Genomic DNA, 22,039 nt, shown 5'->3' on the forward strand with positions numbered 1-22,039 from the left:
CTTTCGTCTGACATGAATCATCTCCTGACCCCTAGAATGGGAACCACTGGGCAAAAATTAGGTAATACGCAATATAATATGAACATTAGGTGGGTGTGTGATATAATATAATTATAAAGTACAACAGTAGAACACTGATGCAGCCATAATGTAACATTAACAACGTAACATACCGATCATTTGTTTGCAGACTCAGTGTCCTTTCACTTTCGATCCTTTAGTTACATTTTGTGACTAATACTTCTGTACATTTGTATTATTGTGTTACATGATGTTCCCACAGCTCACAGACGAAGTTTGTTTTCCACAATCCTGAAATCCAGTTTGCAGCTTCGGTTGTCACCTGATGGCAGGTGACTTGTTCCCGTCATCTCGACATCCTGCTGTTAGAAGCGGGACAGTTATTGTGAATATGTGCGTTGATGTGATAGAAACCAGTGAGTGTATTTTTTCCGAGTGTGAAGTTTTTATTGCTCTGTTTGTTTTAGAGCGTCTGAGTGTCGGTGTTGTGTTCAGGTCAGCCTGTGTTCGCTGGAAACCGCAGCTCTGTTTTATGAGCCCGAGCACGAGGGAGGGAGGGAGGGAGGGGGAGGACGTCCAAGCTGTGAATTCACTTCCCAGAATGCCCTTTTGTCCGACGTGCCACCGAGCAAGACTTACCGACACTCCAGGGGGATGAATGGTGATGAGTGGGTTACCGTGGCAACGGCGGTGTGTTGAATATGTGAGCGTGAGGGTCGTTGGGAGGGAGGGGGCGAGCGGAGACAAAGACGTAGAGTTTGTTTGTCGAAGTGTGAAGGGCGGAGGCGAGCGCTCGGCAAGCGACGTACTCACGAGCTGGATGTCACGTGTGTGGAGGGCGACAGTAAACAACTTTATTTATTGTTCCAGAGTCAGAAACAACTGCTGAAGTCCGGATTTAGAGAGTTAATTTCTGTGATTGAAAGACAAAATTATACAAGCTTCATGTTTTTTTATGTCTGAACTGAACCATCAAATGAAAATATTAAAATCCAGAAGTTTTTAATCACATAATTCAGACATGTTCGGTGTTTTTGGAAACTTTAGTGTCGTCACTAAAATGTTAAAATAAAGCTCTGCAGGTTTGAGCAACATTTGGCTGCACAGTGTGAGTTTCTCTTCAGTTGCAATGAGTGTATAATAAATTGAATCTGTGTCTGCAGGATGATGCTACAGGATGAGATCACAGTCAGCAACAAACTGCTTCAAAAAGACGTAAAAGCATAAAAAGAGATACACTGTACCAACAAACCTGGTATCTCACAGTATCTCTCAGAGAAACTTAGTGATTTGGACCTACAGTACTTGTTGATTCTGCAAACATCGTACATGAAGATATTTATTTCTTTGTGTAAAAAACTTTATTTTCTTTAGATGCAGAGCGGGGAAGTGAGATCCGATCACAAGAGGTTACTCAAGACGCATTTAATGCCCGGTGTGACTGGACGGACTTACAGCTGTCCGCCGGTGATCGGATCACTCAGGACACATGTTGAGACCAGGTCTGAACAGGAGCTGATACTACAGGTGAGTATAGGTATCTGATATTAACTGAACTTTAGTATCAACAGGAGAAGTAAAACTACATTATACATGTATGAATACACTGTTAGTTGACTGATTACTCACCCAGCTGATTATCCAATCTGATATTTAGCATTTTTCTGATCATCTTTGTTTTGTTTTTTTTAATCCAATTGCCGATAAAGTAAAACAAAAATTAAAAAATGTGCTTCTTTGGCTCTGATGCAGCTTAGAGCAGTCTGCGAAGTAACTAGTAACTAAAGTTATCAAATAAATGTAATGGAGTAAAAAGTACAGTATCTGCCCCGGTGGCACTGCAGGTGTGATCACTACCAGATACTTAAATATGTTTTATTGCTGATGTTTCTTCACTTTTACGTTGAATGCAGGACTTTAACTCGTATCAGAGTATTTTTATTTTGTGATTTTGATACTTTAGGACTCAATTTTCTCCACAAAGATAACAAACAGCCTCCTTTCACTTCATGGGGGGGTCGGGGGGGATTAGTATCGTCTTTCATTCCCCCTCAGGGGAGACCACATGACCCGGCACACCAGAGAGGCAGCGAGGAAAGATAGAGAAAAAAAAAAGAGAGAGAGATGTTGGGCCCCGCTGCTCTGAGCTGTTCAATGAAAACCACATGTAGGACAGAAGGAGGGGGTGAGGTGTGTGTGTGTGTGTGTGTGTGTGTGTGTGTGTGTGTGTGTGTGTGTGTGTGTGTGTGTGTGTGTGTGTGTGTGTGTGTGTGTGTGTGTTCGGGGGGGGTGAGTGTAATGACTAAAAACCCAGCCTCCGACACAGAGAGGAGGGAGGCACCCCGAGCTGCGCTGACATTCCCAACAAGCCTTGCAGGGGAGAAGACTGTGTGTGTGTGTGTGTGTGTGTGTGTGTGTGTGTGTGTGACATACAACTAAAAACCAGTGAGTGATTGTGTGTGTGTGTGTGTGTGTGTGTGTGTGTGTGAGGAGGCTTTAACTGTACAACACACACTCTCACACACACATAGCTGTGAGCTCTGGGCTTCGGTGCGGCTGCAGGACTCAGAGCTGCCGTCAGTGTTGAGGTGGAAACTGAAAAGAAGAAGAAGAAGAAGAGGAGAAAGTTTTATCCTCAGAGGCTCGAGTGACCTGTTTTGTTTCTACCAGAGGAGACGAGGAGAAGAAGAAGGAGAAGGAGAAGAAGAAGAGTTAGAAGTAGCAGAAGAAGAAGAAGAAAAGAGACCAACATGTCCAACGCTCTGCTGAGGAGAAACTCCAGCAAACAGGGTTTACAGAACCTGATGAGGTATGTGGTCGATGTTCTGGTTTCTGTTTGTTTGTGTTGTACACACACAGAAAGAAGCAGCTCAGGTTAATATTTAAACAACACACACACACACACACACTGATCACAAACCGGCTCTGAACACACGTATTAACCTGTGTTCATATTCGGAGGCTGCGTGTGTTTTTGTGTGAACCTCTGTCTGAATGGGAACAGTGGGATTACAGTGTTTTGGGTCACGCAGGGTTTTGGGGGATTTTGGGGGTTTTGGATCGACTTAGCTCTGCTCACATGAATTAATCATAACAAAGGAACAGTATTAAAAATCAGTTAGGCGCATTAATCTTTATTATTTTCCCTTTAACACAGTTAAAACATGTTTGATTGGAGCAGAATGAGCTGAACGAAGGCAGGAAATGTAAATGTTCGCACTCACTGGGAGGTTTGAGGCGAGCTGGACGCCTCGGGGCTTCACAGAGAGGGGAAGTGGTGTCGCTGACCTGTGTCAGAGGTGAAAGGTCACCTGAGTCAGTCTTTTGTTATCTGGGTGCTTTCGGGTGGCGGCGCGTCCTTTTTCTTCTGGTTTTCATCCTGTGTCAGGTTCCAGTTGGACTCCTCGGCGGTTTCAGTTTTTGTCCTTTGGTCATCGTGTCGGATCAGACGATCACGTTAACTCTCGCTGTGACTCGACTCAGAGACGTCACATGTCGACACTCTTTCATAACTTGTGTGACACATCGAGGTGAGTCGGACTGACTTGCTGACTTTGTTTGTTTGTGTCTTACATCATGTACGTGGTTTCTCCCCTCCTGACTGAACGTCCTGTTCTTATGTGCACTCGCTCTTTATAAATCTCCTCCTGACTTCCTCCTCTGCAGCTGTAGTAATCACTGCAGCCACTGGAGGTCGCCACCTTAAACGCACGTAAATACGGGTCGTAATGAGCTGCTTGAATTTTCGACCTATAGGCTCGCTTCGTCACCTGACATCCTCCTTTGCTCCACCAGAGGTCGCCGGCTAAAGACAAACATGGTTGTGATAAGCTGCTTGTAAAGACGACCTGTGCAGCTGTTTTTCTGCTGAGGACACGCTGCAAATTCACAACCAGCTCACAAATTAACACATCATGTCAGATTAATCAATATAAAAAAAGCTAACCTACAGCCGCCTGTAACTTTACATCTAATGGATGCATATGTGTGGTTTTTGAGTCTAAACATCGAAGAATAACTTCGTTCGAAGGCAAAGTTCTGGTGACTTTCCGTTCTCTCTAAGCTGATACATGGATCTGTAACGTAAAGCCTCTGAGCTGTGGCCCTGTGAGCTGGTCGGGCGTCTCAGTCAGTGTGGAGGTGTTATAATCAGCGAGCGCGGCGTAAACCTCTGAGTCACAGCGAGACCAGCGGTCGGCCTGGATGTTTATGAAGCAGATAACAGCTGGAGGAGGCGGCGTCTCGCTGTGATTCAGTCCGCTCAGCAGATGGCATCGGTCTGGCTGACAGCAGCGGTGACATCACTCCTGAAGCAGCGCGACGTCGGGCCGGGGCGGGCCGGGCCGGGCCGCTGAAACTGTTTGACATCCAGCGTCCACAGCAGGTCTATTTGTTGAGATATATTGTTCAGCAGCTGCAGCAGCCTGGAGCCAGTCTGAAGTCTGAAGTTCAGTCTTCATGAGAACAACATCTGTGTATTTATTGGCGTTTCTTCACCTTTTATCTGACGGCTTTCTGCTAAATAATATCAAGTCATTGTTGATGTTTTGTCAAATTTTTCAAGCCTGTTTCTGATAAATAATCAGTTTTTATACGAGACAAATGAAGGCACCTGGCAGCACTGACAGTCTCTGTGGTTTACGTAAGAGCAGTGGTGGAAAGCAACAAAGTACGTTCACTCAAGTACAACTTTGAGGTATTTGTACACATTCATCTCACAGCTTCAGATTACTACACACCAAACATGAAAGATTTTGACTCGACAGAGAAAAGAAAACGACTTGAGACCCGACGTGCACATGAAGGTTAAAGACCTGTGATTCATCTGACTTGAGACTTGAAGACTTGAATGATGTTTTTTTAGTCTGGATGTATTTCACAGTTTAAAGTGACGGGGAGGATATAGATTATTAAATAAGTGAGCCTGAGTGACTTGACTGGCCTTAAAGGAACAGATTTCCCCAAAAATGAAAATTCAGTTGTTATCTGCTCACCTGTCTCCAGCTGCTCCAGGTGTTCAGCAGAACGCTGCAACTCTGTTTCACTGTGACGCTCCAGAAATGTTCTGTGGACTACGAGACTTCACCTGACTTTATATCATCAGGAGGAGATGATGACTGAACTAAGATTTCTGGGTGAACTGTTCCTTTAACTAAAGACTCGACTTGCCCAAGAACGAATGATGGAGTCACATGATGGAGTCACATGATGCCAACAACAACAAAAACATTAAAAACTGTGCATGTCATGATGACATCACTGCAGTTATTCTCGTCTTGTACAAACTAAAATGAAAGATAAGTGGAAGCGTTCAAACTCCACATGAGGGACGTTTGATTTTCACGCCCTTGTAGCTTTTATGGGTTGTGACACCACCCGTCTGTTGATTGGTCAGTTTTCTGTTTAAACCTCCGTCCTGACCACCTGACCTCTGGCTGTCTGTGACTGGTTGATACTGAACATCACCAGGTCATCATCAGTTTGTTTTGTATTTCAAACTGCTGTATTTCCATATTCAGCTCTCAGACCGTCTGTGAATCATCACGCTTATCTGCTGTTACACAAACTGAACACGACGTCATGAGAAAGACCCGCTGACTGGAGCTCAGACCGGGTCGTTATCAGATCGTGTGCCGCACATCGCGGCGGGTCGAGGCAGCCGGGCTGTTTCTGATCTGCTCTCTCTGCGATGTGATGTCATCCAGGAGGCATACCTGCTTCAAAACAAGCTGCCTGCTGCGACCTCTGACCCCTGAATCCCCCCCACATATCGGCGGGTGTCCTCGGTATTTACGATACGGGCAGATAAGAGACTGAGGAATGTTTTCGGGGGGAGGGAGGGTGGAGCTGGTGAGTGATGGGGCGCTGAACTCTCCCTCCCTCCACAGGTTGTCAGGATTAAACGGGCAGAGGGAAAGTAAACAGAGTGAGGCTTCCTGTTTCCAGGAGTCATATCTGTGAGAGCAGATGATGGTTTTTATCTCCACTTCAGTGAGACGACGTCACGTCGAACACTGACAGCAGAAACTCCTCTCGGATACAAACTGCTCTGATAATAACTGAACTCCTTTAACATCGTCCGACTCACGATGGACAGTTTTTAAAAAAGGAATAAAATCTTTTCAGCACAACTGATTTGTTGCTGCAAAGCGTTTGAGAAAACTGTGGATGTCGTATTATCTTCATTCCTCCAGAGCTGGAGGGAACAAATCCCCTCATCCACATGGTTTAATAATTCAAAGGCACCAACTTCTAATGTGTAGGAACAAATTAAGAGATTTAAAGTCGAGCTGAAACTAAAAGTGTCTTTCAGATCACGTCCACGGTCACATTTTTCTATCAAAATCAGTCAGAATCAGAAACTCACGCATGCTTACGTATTTTAAGATTGTACCAACAAATTTTCAACCAAATTTCAATCAATAACATCATTTATTTGTTGCTAAAGTAACCGCTAACTGTACCGAGCTCCTGGTGAACACTGCCGGTGTCGAGTCCAAACAGAAACTCAGAGATCATCTGCAGAGAGTTTGACGACAGGGAGTCCAGTATCGATGTGGTTTAGCTGCTGTTAAACAGTTTGTCACTAGGCTAACATTAGCGGTCCTACTGGGCCCGGGTTGCCAGGAGCTAAACCCGATGTAGCGCTATTTCCCGCTCGTGTTTAGCCGGCCTTCTGCTCACTTCGTCGTCCCTTCCTACCTGACCGTCTTTGCAGGAAACACGTGAATATGCAGAAGCATAGCGCGACTTTAAAGGTATTAGTTACTCACGTAGGAATGAAATCAAAGTTTTTGTGCCCGGCCTGAACCAGAATTATTTCCCAGCCTCTCTGGTCAGAGGAAAACTCTCCTCTTCACCTCCGCTCTCTTGTTTTCTGCTTCTTTGGAGGAAAAATGAAGCTTCGGGTAAAATCAGACGTTTGTTTTCTTTGGATCTCAGAGAACGAAGCCTTCGCTGCAGTTTTTAGATTTTAGTTTATTTAGTTTCACAGTAAAGTGTTTTCTTCTGTTCTCTCAGACTCCAGTTAAACTTTATTGCAGTCCCTCATGACGTTTTTCTGCAGATTCATGTTCGTCAGGTCATTCTGACGTCTCCTCCTGTTGAAGCCTGTGTGCAAACTGAGCTGCAGCCCATTAAAGCTCTGCGTGTGGGGGACAGACACTCAGACATAACAGGGTGATTACTGTCTGCTCGACGTCTCAGGGGGTTTGTTGGACTTCTGGTCATGACAACTGCTGTGTGACTACATGGAGGTCCTGCCTGTGTCCAGGATACAAACAGTCAGCTTTTACTGCAGTGTAGGAACGTAATCCCTGTTGTTCTGCTGTCGGCTGTTGAGGTCTGATCATTGAGAGGACTTTCTCAATAAAAACGGAGGTTAGATTTACCCGACTGTTTGTATTAATGGATTAAAAAGTAGCATTTGAAGCTTTCATAAAGTCATAATTTGTATCCAGTCTTGATCATTTATATTCCTTTAGTCTGTAAGTGTCGACTGATCAGCTGTTTTCTAAACGCAGCTGAACAAAAAACTAAGAAAAATGATGATAATCAAAAAGTTTTGAATGATAGTAAAATGTTTTAAAGTGGACAGAGAGCAGGTTAATCTGAGGCTGCACTCCTCCATCGTACAATGCCTCGTCAAACTGCTGCAGTTATTCTTGTAATGTGTAATAAACTACATTTTGGAAGTAACTGGTCGAACACTGATGGAGATGTGTTGAGAGTCGTGAGGCCAGTGAAGAGACACGTCTCTTCTAAGATGGTGAAAACATGTTTTCTGACGCCAACTTGTATCGTTAAAAATAAGACGGTCGTCATTGCACCGTGAGTTACATAAAAACAGCTCCTGTCCATTTTGAGACTTGAAGACGTTGACAGTGAACTTATAGCAGCTGCAACACTTTAAACAGCAGTTTGACTTCCAGGCAGCCGAAGCCCCCGGCTCCTTCCTCAGAACTCGTCTGGTGACTCCAGTGGCTGTTTTTTCCTTGGATGTGTGTCGTCTTGTTGTTGTGTCAGAGTGATTCAGTGCCCTCCGCCGCCCCGACTTGTTTCAACACAACAGTGACTTCATCTCACAAACGTCTTCCCACCGTCCTCGTCTGTCCCGCGGAGCCTGGCAGCCCTTCAGGCTGAAAGGAAACCGTGTTATTATTGTGTCATTCATCCGAGTCATCCCACCGATGACAGCATGTGTGCTTACACAAGAGCAGCTGAGGCCTTTAATACCTCTACCCTCTCTGCTCCTGACGGTGAATCCCTCTTTTCACTGTCGATCCGGTGAATCGCTGCCGGACAATAAAGCTGAAGCCGGGACAAGTGCAGGCAGATAGACGCCAACGATACGTGATTTAGACGCTCTGTTGGCAGGTGACGCTGCTTTCATCTTGTGTCAGGTTTCCTTTTGTTGTCTTGTCTTGCTGAAGGTTTATTTTTTTATTTAAAGTTGCCACGAACCTTCCAGCAACCAGCTGCGTCTGCACAACACGTCAAACTTTTCCTTAAAGAAACAGTAAAAAGACGATCAGTTTAATCCGTATGTCCTCGTCTGTCTCAGCACAAAGACTGGAAACTTTAGCTGGTACAACTTAAATTCAATAGTCTTCTCTACCTTGTAATTATATTACTATTATTAAATTACAGTCAACTTTTTAGATCAACTGTGTGGGCCGGCTAGAAAGTAGTTTTTATTTAGTCACAAATCACATTTAGAGTTGACTAAAACTGAAACAACTGGTCGTTAATCAATTAGTTGATTGCCAGCAGATTAATCTGCAACAATTTTGTTCATTGAATCATCGTGTTGGTCAGAATATTCTCTGGCTGCAGCTTCTCGGCTGAGGAACAACTGTTTTTCTTTGTCTTTATATTCACTCTTATTGTTTTCCTTCTCTGGTCTCACTGCTCCCTCGTGTCGACTCAGCTCAGGTGTGTCATTGTGACTGACCTCCAGGGCTCAAGGGCACCGCGGCAGCCGCCACCTGAGGAAACGTTGGCGGCTGCCGCGTGCCCAGTCTTGCTTCTGGTGTCACTTTACAGAGTAACGACAACAAGAGACAAAAGAAAAGCTGCTCGACCTCCGCTGAGGAAGAGAAAGTGTTGTGCACATGCTGTTGTGATTGTGCGGAGAGGCATCGTTACCTCGATACAGTCCAGACGGCTCTCGGGGAAGATTTCCACCCCGCTGCGACGATCAGACGACACGAGCGAGAGGAGGAGATCTGGGTTTTTGATAAAACACAGGATGAGGAGGAGGAAGTGAAGCTGCCGGTAATCCTGGTACTTTGCAATCACTCTGAGGAAGGATTAATCATTTAGTCTGAATCAGAAGTTTGAGCCGCGGCCAAGTATGACAGAATCCCACAGCGCTGATTACAGAGAGGAGACGTAACGAGGAGGAAGAGGAGGAAGAGGAGGAAGAGTTCAGCTCAGACTGCTGACGGCACAGTTTCTATACACAACTGAGCTGCTGGAAGTGAAGGAAGTGAACCTAAAACTGGCTCCACATCCAAGAACTGCAACATTAAAATGCTCTTATATGTATTTGTTAGTGATAAAAACAGAATTATAACACATAGAGCTGCAACACTTTCGGTCATTTTTCAAACAAAAATGTAACATTTGCTGCTTTTCTTTAGTAAATGAAGAGACTTCTGAGTTTATGACTGTTGGTTGAATAAAAGAAGACGTCACTTTGGGATCTTTGAAACTGTGATGAGCATTTTTCACATGTTTTGCATTTTATTGCCTGATAGAAAGTGATCATTAGTTCCAGTCAGAGCAACATATGAGAGGAGGTCGTCTGCATAATAAGTCCTTTTACTTTTGATACTCTCGTACATTTTGTTGATAATATTTTGTAATTTTATCCTATAAAGTAAACACGCAGCAACTCAGCTGTCGCTGTAGCTGCAGTCCTATCTGACCCTGAGTGAAGCGTCCGGACACAGTGACTGCTGCCTCTCTGCTGCCTGCAGCGCCTCTAAAACAAACACAGTTTGCCCTGAGTGTTACCTTCACACCACCCGGCTCCTATCAGGGAGGTTCTGACCCACATCCAGCTGTTCTCCGGCCTCTGCACCTCTGTCCCTTCATTCACTTCCTCTTCCTGCCCACAGGAAGCAGGAGGAGGAAGTGATGCTGAGTTAGGAGCTCATCAGTGTCCTGGTGCCAGACCTCTGGATCACCGCCCACATCAGAGCTAATAGATCAGACGTGAGCTGTTGGGATGACGTTTTCTTTTTCTGTGTTGTTGATGTGTACGCCAGAGAAATCCACACGTTCCCTCCAGGTACCGCTGGATTTCATCTGGTCGCCTGTCGGGAAACACAAGCGAGTGAGAGTCAGTGAATGTAACTGAACATTCACATCAGATAGATTTTCATCAGTACAGAAGTGTTGATTGTTAACAATGAAGACTACAACTCCCATGATCCCACGCTCCTTCACAACCTCGTCACACACGAGACGAGTCGTAGCAGAAGTTTCACACTGTGTGTTTAAGATTTATTAACCCTGTGAGTGAATTCACAAACCACCCAGCAGTTTATAAACTACTATAATATAATATATTATATGAAATGGGTATTTTGATACTTTATGGTGTTAAAGTGACGTAAAGCGTTCGTCTGAAGGGCGTCGCTGACAATTCCCGCATGTGTGAGTCGTCATGTTTCGGCGCGTCGTCTCTGGATAAATACAGATTAACATTGTTTGTAATAAACGTTGTGATGTCATGCAGACACGAGGTGAAGAGCACGTGTGTTTATCCTGCAGATAAACAGCCGCCGGCGTTTCTCATCTGAGGCCCGACAGATGTTCCTCCGACCGGATCTCTGACTCTCTGTCTGAGAATCTGAGGAGGCCCGAGAGACGAGGACGAGTCTGTCGTCCGTCACACGAGACGGATGTTTCTCATTAAAGCTTTTATTGTAATGAAAGAGTTTTAATACGAGAGAAAATCAGTCATTATGTGTGAAAGTCAGTTTTTAAGTGATTGATTTTGTAACTTTTCTTGTTTGTCCATGAAAATCATCCCCAGAGACACGAGGGTTTACTCTCATGATTTGTCATTGAGCTGGAAAATGTCTGCTTTTCATGATTTGTGTTGAAGTCAGTGGGACTTTAAAAAACATTTTTTACCAGCACATTATCTACATTTTGTAGAGAAATGATTCCCACCAGTGCTGAAACAATTAGTCCTTCCATCAAATAGCTGATCGACAGAAAAGTATTTATTGCTTTTCTCTTGCAGACTGAATATTTTGACGTGACATTTACCAGCTGGTTATCTGATCATGTGAATCATCAGCTGCAGGTCAGATATCACATAAAGAAAATAAATAATTATGAGGACAAAAATCGATTAAATTGCATTTTTGCGATAAACAACATAAACAATACTTCGTAGTAGGTCACTTCTGATTGGTTGTTCGGTCTCCAGTTTGATCTTTAGTAGGATCATCTGTTACTATGGACGCTGGGAAGAACTGCTGATGGAGTTAAAGTCTTGGAGTTTATACGTACATATAAATCATATTTTGCTAGAAGAATAAAAGTACTCGAGTAAAGTACTGATTCACTTGAGTTGTATTTAAATACTCTGTTACTTTCCTGACCGTCCTGTGTTCTCCCCCCTCTCCAGGCTGACGGCTCAGAGGAGCATCGAGGATGCCGAGGAGGTGGAGCGGGAGCGTCGTCGACGAGCTCGGGAGGCTTCACGCTGGTCGAACGGCGGCTCGCTGCCCGGAGACTTTTCCCCTGAGAACGAGACGCCGGCAGAAGAGAACATGTAAGTACAGACACACTGAGACCGATCAGAACAAAGACAACACACTGGTTCACCGGACACACAATCATAATAATGATCGAATCTCCTAAATATTATTTTTCTTAATTACCAAAGAAAACAGCCTCGTTTAAGTCATGTAACAAAGCATCGTTTAAATGCTCCAGTGAGTTTAAATGCTTAACTTTTATCTTTGCGACCTCAGCGGTCGTTCTCAGCTCATGTTTGAGGTCAGATGTTCATTCTTTGCCCCGAAATGCAAACCTGACATCAAACAGTGGTTGAATTCCTGGTTCACTTCATCATGAGAACCCAGGAAGTTATTAAGTGCAGAACATTATTCATTCACTTCCTTCATGTCCGACGACTTCCTGTACAAGCTGCTAACTGTGTGACTGTTGTTTCTTCTGGTGATGACTGCGACTTTAAACAGTCTGTCGTCATGTTTCCCAGCTGTGAAACTCAAACCGTCTCCCTGCTGCCCGCCGCTGCTCGTCGCTTTACTTCACGGATGTCTGGTTACATAAAACAAATGTTTCCATTGGGGGAAAAAGCTGCAAACAACCTTCTTCCCTCCCGTCGTGTGGATGTGAGGACGAACACGCAGCTGCCTTCTCATTACACAACCTCCAAAGAATGTTTACTACAAAGTGTCTCGAGGGGGAAAAACCACCACCGCGTCAAAGCTCGCGGCGTCTCAGCCGACTTTTAATTTCAGACCCTTAATAACAGCTCCGACACCTTCTCCTCCGTCACATCACAGTCGGACGGTTTGGGGCCGCGGTGACTCGTCGTGAGGTGGATCCTCTGCAGTCTGTAATTGGAAGGTTTCCTGGACGAGATGCAGCGATGATGTAATGCTGTTTTGAAATCCCAGAAGTTTCCTGCCTCAACAGAGGTCAGAGGTCACGTACTGGCAGAGAGGTCTGACTGGTACCAGAGGAAACTCTAGATGGTTTATTTTCCTTTTCAGAGATCCTTTATTGTTTTGTTTGGGACGAGGGTTCACTCTGGACAGAAACTGACATTGTAACAAACTGAATCTCTATTTGTTGTTACGCGACAACAGCTTGTTTATGTGGTTGACCAATTACAGTAAAGTATATGAGAGTGTCAGCCGAACACTGTGGGCGTGAACACACTGACTGCTGCAAAGCTGACAGATCTTTGTTTTATTGGTGTGATGAGTCGTGTTTCTGTTTCTAATCCCGTGGACATGTTTGACATCAGAGAGTCGGACCGTTCAAACTGAAAACCCTCGACTGACCCGCTCCTGTCCAGGTGTCGGCACACAGAAACAGAACCATCGCCGCTCGTTAAGGCTGATTAGCTGCTGAGAGATCAGGCAGAGACTCCCATCATGCAGTGGGGCTCCGCCGGCCTCCGGAGCGTCTTAATCATCTGGGGAATGTCGAGAGAATTCCTCTGTGCCGGCTCCTGGGAACACAAAACACACTGCGATGGCTCTGATTCAGGGGAACAGCTGCAGCTGCTGCGCTGATTATAATGAAGAGTTGACTTAATTAAAATGTAACACTTAAAGTTCAATCATCAGATAACAGCCAGTTAGATTATACTGACTCCTCTGCAGGAGGAGCTGCTCATGTGTCCACATGTGGATCTGATGTGGAGATGATCATTAAATATATAATGTAGTTTATTAAAAAATGTGTCTCTGCTCATCTGAGTCGTGTAACCACCAAGTTTTATTCTCCTGGTGAGCTAATTATTAACTCATTACTGGTTGAGGTGAGAAGTTTTCCTCTAAAGAACAAAAGCATCACATGTTTCAGTAAATCCCCCCAAAATACGTCTGCTTCAGGTCAGGCGACGATTAAGAGCCACAAAACGTGCAGAGTGACGAGTCGCAGTGGCTCGATGGTCGACACAGTGTGGGACTGTTTTATTGTTATTAATGTAAACGTGATCTCGTTACCTTGATGACACAGTTGTTAAGATAGAGGGATGATAGAGATGAACAGGACAGTCTGAGGACGTAGAATATAGTTCATAATTAATCAATTTGATGCTTTGAAGGCTCAACAGTTGCTTTGCCAACAAATATTAAGATAGAAAACACAACATTTGCCTGATTTAACTCGATTTCAGAAAACAAAGTCTCTTTAAAATATTTTTAGTTTCCACCATTCAGTGAATAACATTTTAAATTTGTGTGCAAAGTCATTACAGAATGTAGTGGAATCAACTTATCTTCTCTAATTAACTCAATGTACGTAAACAAGTTTTATTTGTTTCAAGTTGATTAAACTTCAAGTTTTATAGTTTTTATTTTCAGACCACTTCTGAACTCACTTGACTTCTTCTCTTAACTGGAAGTCTTCTGACTTTAAATGATGACGGATGCAGTCGTCCTGACTGACGTCCTGACGGCTGCACGTTACGTTCATGTGTCTGTACAGTGCTGCTGGTCAGACTGGACCGACCTCGTCGCTCTGAGCCTCTGATGTTACCGAGCTCTGGACGGCTCATTACTAAAATCACTTTGTGCCTTCTGACGGACACAAACTGAGCTCTGAGCTGCTGTCAGGAGCACGACCGTCACTCCTGAAGTGAATGAGCTCAGGAAACGACGACCTCTGAGCTTCTCAAGAGAAGAATCGACAAGTTAAACCTCGACCAGCAGAGACGGTCTCATCCCGGCTGACTGAAGGGTCTGAAACTGACCCAGACGAGGAGGAAATGAAGTTCAAACAGTTCAGCCAAGAAGCTCCGTTGTTGTCTAATGTGAATTAATGAGGTTTGCAGCAACACGCACAGTAAAGTCCGATCAGCCAACTTCACATGTAGATGTTTGATCTGAATAATTAGAGCAGCGATTCTCAGTTGTTTATGTTTCATAGAAAAATGGACAAAATCACACAAAAACATGATGCTGGGGGAAAAACCATGAAAGAAAATCAGTAAAGTTACAGTTTATTTATTTAAATACTGGCGTCCGCACAGTCACCACAGTGAACTATTTAATAACCAAGCCTCCCCGTCTCGTCCTCAGGTACGACGGCGACTGGAAGCCGAACAGCTCTCCGTCTCTGGAGGAGGACGAAGGCTTCAGCGACTGGACTCAACGCCGAGAGCGACGGAGGCAGCAGCGCCTGCAGGAGCTCAACCAGGGAGGCGAGGAGGACGAGGACGAAGAGGAGGCACCGATAAACAAAGCTGTAAAGACCGTCCAGGCCTCGGTCACGTCTTCCAGCCGGCTCCAGAGACAAGAGCAGGAAGAGGAGGACAGGAGCAAGATGGAGATGGAGAGGAGGAAGGAATGTGAGGAGGAGGTGAGGGTGAGGGTGAGGAGGGAGAAAGAGAGGGAGGAGGAGGAGAAGAGGAAGAGCGAGGAGGCGATGACCAGGAGGAAGGAGGAGATTCAGAGACCGACTACAGAGGTGAGGCTTCCTCAGAGAACACCTGCCATGTTTTCAGAGTCAAGTCATCTGAGACGTCCAGGTCAACGTTCAGGTCTCTGAGCTCTGACCAACACGAGTGAAAGATCTGTTGTGTTTCATCTTCAGGTGGAGAAAAGAAAAGAAGTTAAAATCTCCTACACATCCAAGGTTGTCCTGCAGCAGGAGCCCAAACACAACAACGCCAACGGAGACACGACCAACGAGGAAGTGACGTCATACATGAACAAGACAAGAAGATCCAGCAGGTGTGTCGCGTGTTTTATTTACAGCTGCAGTGAATACTGATAAATACTTACCCTTCATCATCCAGTACAGCAGCAGATCACCATTTATCTGAGTCCTCAGTTACTTGACTTGGTATTAAAAACGTCCCGGTGTGCAGCAGAGCCAAGGAGCCGGAGGAGGCGCAGGCCATCCTGGAGACGGAGCAGCGTCTGGAGAAGATCCGGCAGAGCCTCCAGCAGAAGGAGAGCCAGGAGCTGGAGCAGCTGAGACACCGACAGGCCGAGGCCGAGCAGGAGCTGGAGGAGCTGAAGAGGAGGAGGGAGGAGAGACGAAGAGTCAGAGGGGAGGAGGAGCGTCGGAGGGAGGAGGAGGAGCAGCTGCGGCTCACCAAGGAGGAGGTGACCACGTCTCTTCTTAAATAGCAAAGCAGTGTTTCTCTGAGTGAACGTTCTCAGGTGGTTCTGTGTGAAAATGAACTGAAATAAAGGTGAAATGTTCCACGTGTGTGTGATGTGACCCTCAGGAGGAGAGGATGAGGATGAAGAAGGACATCGAGAGGAGGAGGATGGAGGCTGCAGAGAGGATGAAGAGTCTGAGTCTGTCCAGCGTGGACGGAGATGAGATGTTCAGTCCCATCAGCCCCAAAGCTCCAACACACAAGGTGATTAAAATAAAGATAAATACATTATAGACTTTTATTTGACGGCAAACTGCAGCAGAGCACAAACGCTCCAAATGCATTTAAGTAAACAGCTGTTATTTATTTATTAAGTTATTTAATATATTATTATGATTATATTTGAGTTAAAATCTTTGTTTTAGCAAGATAAAAATAATTTCTGTCATCTTTAAGTCAGAGTCGTCTGTTGTGGATGTTCAGGAGCTCCTCAGCAGAATCAGTGAGGGTGAAGATGATGATTGAAGTCATGGAGGTTGTTGCTGTTGTCAGCAGAATAACTTTACAATGTCAACACATTTGATTGTTTTCTGGGTGAATCCGTAAAGTTACATTACCTGGTGCAGATTCCTGACTGGCTGTGTGTGTTACCTCCACAGCTGATGGGTTCAGGCTCAGCTTGTAAGTTGCATGTGTGTGTTGGTGTGTGTGTGTGTGTTTGATAAGCCAGGAGAAGCATGTGTGTTTCCAGTGTGTGAGTTTGATTTGCGGACCGTGACGTCCCTCCACATCTCACCGTGTCCCAGCTGCACTTCAGACCTCACTGTTGAAGTCTTGTCTTGTGTCCACGTGTGAATGTCCGTCTGCACAGGATGATGAACAACTTATGATCCGGTTTTATTTCCTCTGCAGTCCTGAAAGTTTCTTTTCATCTCGTGCGCACGAGATTTAAAGAAGCACAAATCTTTTGGGACGTTGGTGCGTCTGTGCTCGGACATGAAATCAGTTGTTCTGACGTTGTGCATGAAACACTGCATGTGACTTCAGCACCAGCAGTTTGTCTTTGAGTGCATCAAACTGAATGTTTGCAGACTTGTACTATTTATAACTGGAACTAGAACCAGAACAGGAAGACCACATGACCCGAAGCTATTGAAAGAAAAAATACGATTATACATGAAATCTATTAATTAAGGTGCTGATTCTTAATATCACTAAGAAAAAGATTTGATTTCAGTTTTCAGTCCTGAGGTTTGGAGTTGAACAGTCACAGACATCGAAACACAGCGTGCAGCAGCACCACAGGATTTTTTTATTCAACGGCTGACAACAAGCTTAAAAACAGTTATTTTCATTTAGAAATAGAGTCTCTTGCTCTGCTCGTGCCTCCAGTCTCCCCTGAAGCAGACCGGACCCTGTTCGCTCTGTTTGTGTTGGACGCTGTGGTGGAGCTCTGAGCAGAGCTGAGCTGTAATTAACACACATCTGAACCGAGGCAGCCACATTAAAAACTCTGTGTTCATCTGAAAAAGAAATGACGTCAGACTTCTTCTTCTTCAGATCACAGAGAGGACGGAGTCGCTGAACCGCTCGCTGAAGAAAAGGTGAATATCTTCATCAATACGTTTTATTCTGTCACTGATTTCATTTGTTTTTAACAAGTGGAAATATTCTGGATGTTGTCTGGTTCCCTCAGAGTTCAGCCGTTAAGGCGACTCCTCCACCTCTCTCAGATCGTCTCTGCTCCTCAGCTGTGATTTATAGCTCTGCTTAACGCCGTCCAGATGCAGGCGGCTGTGTTTTCTCCGCTGGGTGGTGAAGTATGGCGGCTCCAGGCCGTCTGCAGCAGGAAGTTATCATCTCTGCGGAGCTCGCAGCAGGAGCGAAGCCTCCGTGTGGATGTTTTTTATTTAAAGATAACTGTCGCAGGAACAGAGACGGTGTTCAGAGGAGGCAGCGTGTTTCCTCTCACAGCAGTCAGATCTGATTTCAATTGGTTGGTCGAAGGGTTAAAGATCAGTCTTTTTTTTAGCATTTAAAGACGTGAGGTCTAAATTTTTGATCTGCAGCTTTCAAAGAAAATGTGTTTCTGACTGCTGACTTGAACTCAGACTGCTTCACCTTCAGCTGGAAACTTTACATCCTCGAACTGTTGAAGAAGAACATGTCGACTGAGTCATGAAGGAAGCAGCTCATAAAATCTGAAACGTCTCGATCCAAACGGTTGAGATCAGGGCGGCTCTGATGTCATCTCAGATGTTGTTTGCCTCCATCGATCACGACATCATCAGGTGTGAACCCCCTGTTAAAGGTGGGCGTCGCTCTGCGGCGGCGCCTCAGACGTGTTGAAACAGATGATTCAGATGATGAACGAGGTTTCCTCCCCCGCTGCGAAGGAATGACATCATCCAGCTCGTGTCTGAATGTGTTCAGTGTTCGAGGAACGTGGAGGAGGTTGAGTTTGGACGGCTGGACCAAAAATCTGCAGACTCACAGACGTTCAAACAAACCTTCATTCACTGATCCAAACACAGTCAAGACAACATGACTTCCTGGAGCCCAGATGTGCTGCTGTCATGTGACTTCTGGGTTTCATAATAATCGACAAAGAAAAACACAAATTCCTTATAAATTGGGTTAATTTCTAACGATCCGAGTCTGAAAACCAGCTTCAAATGAACAGAAATTACTCATAAAAAGAAAATGCCAACATGTTGTTGAATCTCACAGACTTTGTGTCTTTGCTTTCACTCAGTGTGAGCTGAAACAACATCAGACACAATATAAATACATCACCTTTTTAAAGGAGGTGAAAACTCGACTTGAGGTTGAATTTAAAGATGAATGTTGATGAAGTCTGAACCTGAATCTGAGCTGTGACGTCTGTGTCGTCTGAAACAGTAACAGCTTCAAGAAGACGCAGCCTCTCGTCCTGCTGCCCAAGATCGACGACAAGATGGAGCAGTACGCACACGCTGTGGAGGTCAGCTCACACACACACACACACACACACACACGCACACACACACACAATAAAACACACACACACAATAAAACACAAACATTTCCCGTTACACATTCAGGAGTGTTGGGACAGAATGAAGTTGACATCTGAAAACATAAAGTGACATTTGACTGGACAATTGGCTTTGACAGCTTTAAAAAGAGTCTTTCCCAAACTGTTGGACTGTCCCTTTAAAGTGTGTAGCCCCTCGGCTGATGAACCTTTTGGACTCTCATTGTTTAAAAGCAGCTGAGCAGCAGAGAGCAGCTCTGACCTCTGCAGCACCTGGCCGATGACATCACAGCTCGTGCGTTTATATCTCACACTGACCAACTTTATTCATATATATACATTTATTCTACTGTATTTCTCCTTTGTACAGACCTTTGTTAGTAAGTTTTGAAAGGTGCTTTATACTTTTTGTTCTTCTTTGTTTTTACTTTTTTTGACTGTATTATTTTATTGAGAAAATGACATGTTTAGGTAACATGTTAAGATTTAATTGTAATTAATTTTAATGTATGATAAAGTCACGACATCAGATGTGTGATCTCTGTCCAATCACAAGTCAGCATTCTCCGTGGCCATTTGATCACTAGAAACGAGAACATTTGTTGTGATACGACAGCGTTACTGAACACTAACTCAGAGCTGCTGTTGTTGTTGTTGTTGTGCAGAACGCTCAGGAGGCCCGGGCAGTGAAGGCATCACTGACAGACCTGCCCAGCTCACCGGAGGTCGTCGCCTCCAAGAAAAACCTGTTTGAGGCCGGAGAGGCCTGGAGCCAGAGTCCCACCAGGGGAGCCACCTGCAAGGTGAGACAGCACTCAGGGGTGGTGACCTTCTGCCCTGCTGGTGAAGATAAATACACTTTTTAATCCCAGAAGTTACAAAGTAATCTCTGAGCTCTCCTCCCGTCGGTAAACGACTCCGGATCAGAGCAGAATCTGATGTTTATTCCTCCGAAGGTCTGGATCTGCACCGACTCTGCTCCAGAGCTGTCCAGAAACTAGCAGCGATACGTGAATGACACAAATTTTGCATCTATTTGTGTCTTTGCGTTGACATTTTAATGTGATCTCTGGGTTTTCTGTGGGAACACACCTGAACACCAGATGAACCTGCTCTGCTTATCTGATAACGTCTGACATTTGTGTTTATTTATAGGAGGAGTCTCTGCTCCTGTTGAAATACACGAGTGTCTTGCTGTAAAACAGTCTGTGATGAGATGTTGTGAAACCTCATGGTGTCGTCTTTAACCAAACCTCTTTTCTCTGTGTTTTGTCTGAACCAGGACACTGAGGGGTTGAAGGTGGGCGTGGCCGGCCTGATCACTCAGTGGGTGAAGGGTCCGTCTGACGGCAGCAGACAGTCGCTCTGCAGACCGACAGTGAGTCACAAACACAACGTGATCCTGTTTAACTCTCCTTCTGCACCTCAGACATGTCGAACACCTTCCTCTCTCCGTCCTCCTCCTCTGTGGACTCCTTTCTTTAAAGTCTCGGAGGCGTTTCTCCGACTGAACTGAAAACAGATGTTAAAACCAGACTGAAGCAAAACACAAGCTTTTGTTTGATGATACAGAAACTACATCTTATGTCTTTTATTTATTTTATTGAAACTCAAGAACTCTTCTGGAAAAAGTTCAGAAACTAATTAATTATGAATCCAGGGCTTGTTAAAAGAGTATTTCTACATCGCTGCGTTGGTGCTTTAACTCAAGTAAAGGATCTGAGTCCTTCTTCACCTGACTGACAGTGATGTGATGCGTTCAGGTGCAGCTTTAAAAGTTTGTTATGTGAGGTTTCCCTCTTGTGGACGAAGACGATACAGCAACGTCAGAACATCTTGATGCACCTCAGAAGAATTCCTCTGAATGTTGAAAAACATTTTGTCTGTGATCGAAGAACGATGAGAAACAAAACTTTATTTGATCGTTTCAGATCAAATCAATGGAAAGAATGTTTAGAAACCACAAAGTAAAAGTTACTTTAGGTCAGAAAAATATTTTTTCCGTTTAAGAACAAACTAAATGTTGTTTATCTCGAGGAAGAGTCAGAATAACAGTCCAGAAGCTCTGACAGTGAAGATCTGTTCACTGTGTCTGAACTGTTTCTGACAAACAAACATGTTTCATCCACCCAGTAATTTTGTGCTGTGTGGGTTGCCAGAGTTGGACCATGATTACAGGATTTTAGGTTCTGATCTCTGGTCAGGCACGATGATGTCAAACCTGGCAACCTCGCTGTGATGACAGAAGACTTCAGGAAGCTGCACAGAGTCACATCACGGACAGGGAACCTAAGAAAGAAGAAAGGGTCATTACGTCACCGATTCTTCTGTTGGTGCCAGACTGTGGTGTCAGCTGTATAGAAGTCTATGGGAGAAACACACTAAAACCCAACATCTCTACATCATATGACCTCTGATGAAGAAATGGCTCCAGAAAATGAGAGAACACACTTCAGAGAGGAGGTTAACCTCTGAGTTATGTGTCGCCACGTTGTTCGTCTCCTGAAGTCTCATCTGCTAAAATCAGTCGGACCGACCGTGTTAGGTCGCAATAATATTTTAAAAATCAGGTGTTAAGCTCCTCTCTGAAGTGTGTTCTTTCATTTTCCAGAGGCATTTTCTTCATCAGAAGTCCTTTCAGTACAGCTGACACCGCAGTCTGGCACCACAGTCAACATTCAGTGACGTAATGACCCTTTTTTGGATCACGGACAGTAAAATAGTTCCAGCATGAAACTCACCCGAAACCACAAACTGTGTTCTTACACGCCTGTCTGCGTACAGGTTAAACAAACAAAGATAAAAACATGTTATTGAGTTTTCGAGTTGTTTGCCGGTCGATTCATGAACTTTGGACAGAGCCAGGCTAGCTGTTTCCCTTTGTTTCCAGTCTTTATGCTAAGCTAGGCTAACCATATCCTGACTCCAACTAAACACAGCGACAGAAGATTATTATCCTCTAAACATACTTTCCAAAATGTTGGACTGCTCCTTTAAAATTCTGAAGCATCTTCTCAACACAGAATATCGACCGTGTTTGTATTGATTACTGAGTCATGATTGATTGGTTTGTCAGGACGTGAAGCCGGGAGATGTGATGCAGAAGAAGAACATGTGGGAGGGGATCGGAGACTCGTCGGGGCGACCCGGGCAGAGAGCCAAGG

At 44.7% G+C, this 22,039-nt stretch overlaps 1 protein-coding gene across 3 annotated transcripts in view; it reads left to right on the forward strand.

Moving 5' to 3' along the window:
* lsp1a (lymphocyte specific protein 1 a) overlaps positions 1-22,039 on the forward strand; it is a 34,600-nt gene that overhangs the window by 5,209 nt on the left and 7,352 nt on the right. Inside the window, exons 2-14 of one of the 3 annotated variants that reach the window (XM_084364446.1) lie at positions 284-353; positions 1,396-1,548; positions 2,692-2,830; positions 11,672-11,818; positions 14,829-15,216; positions 15,343-15,482; positions 15,623-15,860; positions 15,986-16,123; positions 17,420-17,463; positions 18,761-18,842; positions 19,541-19,678; positions 20,158-20,253; positions 21,952-22,038. In XM_084364446.1, the coding sequence (XP_084220572.1) occupies positions 2,772-2,830; positions 11,672-11,818; positions 14,829-15,216; positions 15,343-15,482; positions 15,623-15,860; positions 15,986-16,123; positions 17,420-17,463; positions 18,761-18,842; positions 19,541-19,678; positions 20,158-20,253; positions 21,952-22,038 (1,557 nt within the window). In that variant the 5' untranslated portion in view covers positions 284-353; positions 1,396-1,548; positions 2,692-2,771. Of the gene's footprint in view, positions 1-283; positions 354-1,395; positions 1,549-2,691; positions 2,831-11,671; positions 11,819-14,828; positions 15,217-15,342; positions 15,483-15,619; positions 15,861-15,985; positions 16,124-17,419; positions 17,464-18,760; positions 18,843-19,540; positions 19,679-20,157; positions 20,254-21,951; position 22,039 lie in introns of all 3 variants that reach the window. The other 2 variants (XM_084364444.1, XM_084364445.1) reach the window with 2 other exon arrangements.

Source organism: Pagrus pagrus (assembly GCF_965226575.1).
Source record: "Pagrus pagrus genome assembly, chromosome: 10".
Taxonomy (NCBI): Eukaryota; Metazoa; Chordata; class Actinopteri; order Spariformes; family Sparidae; genus Pagrus; species Pagrus pagrus.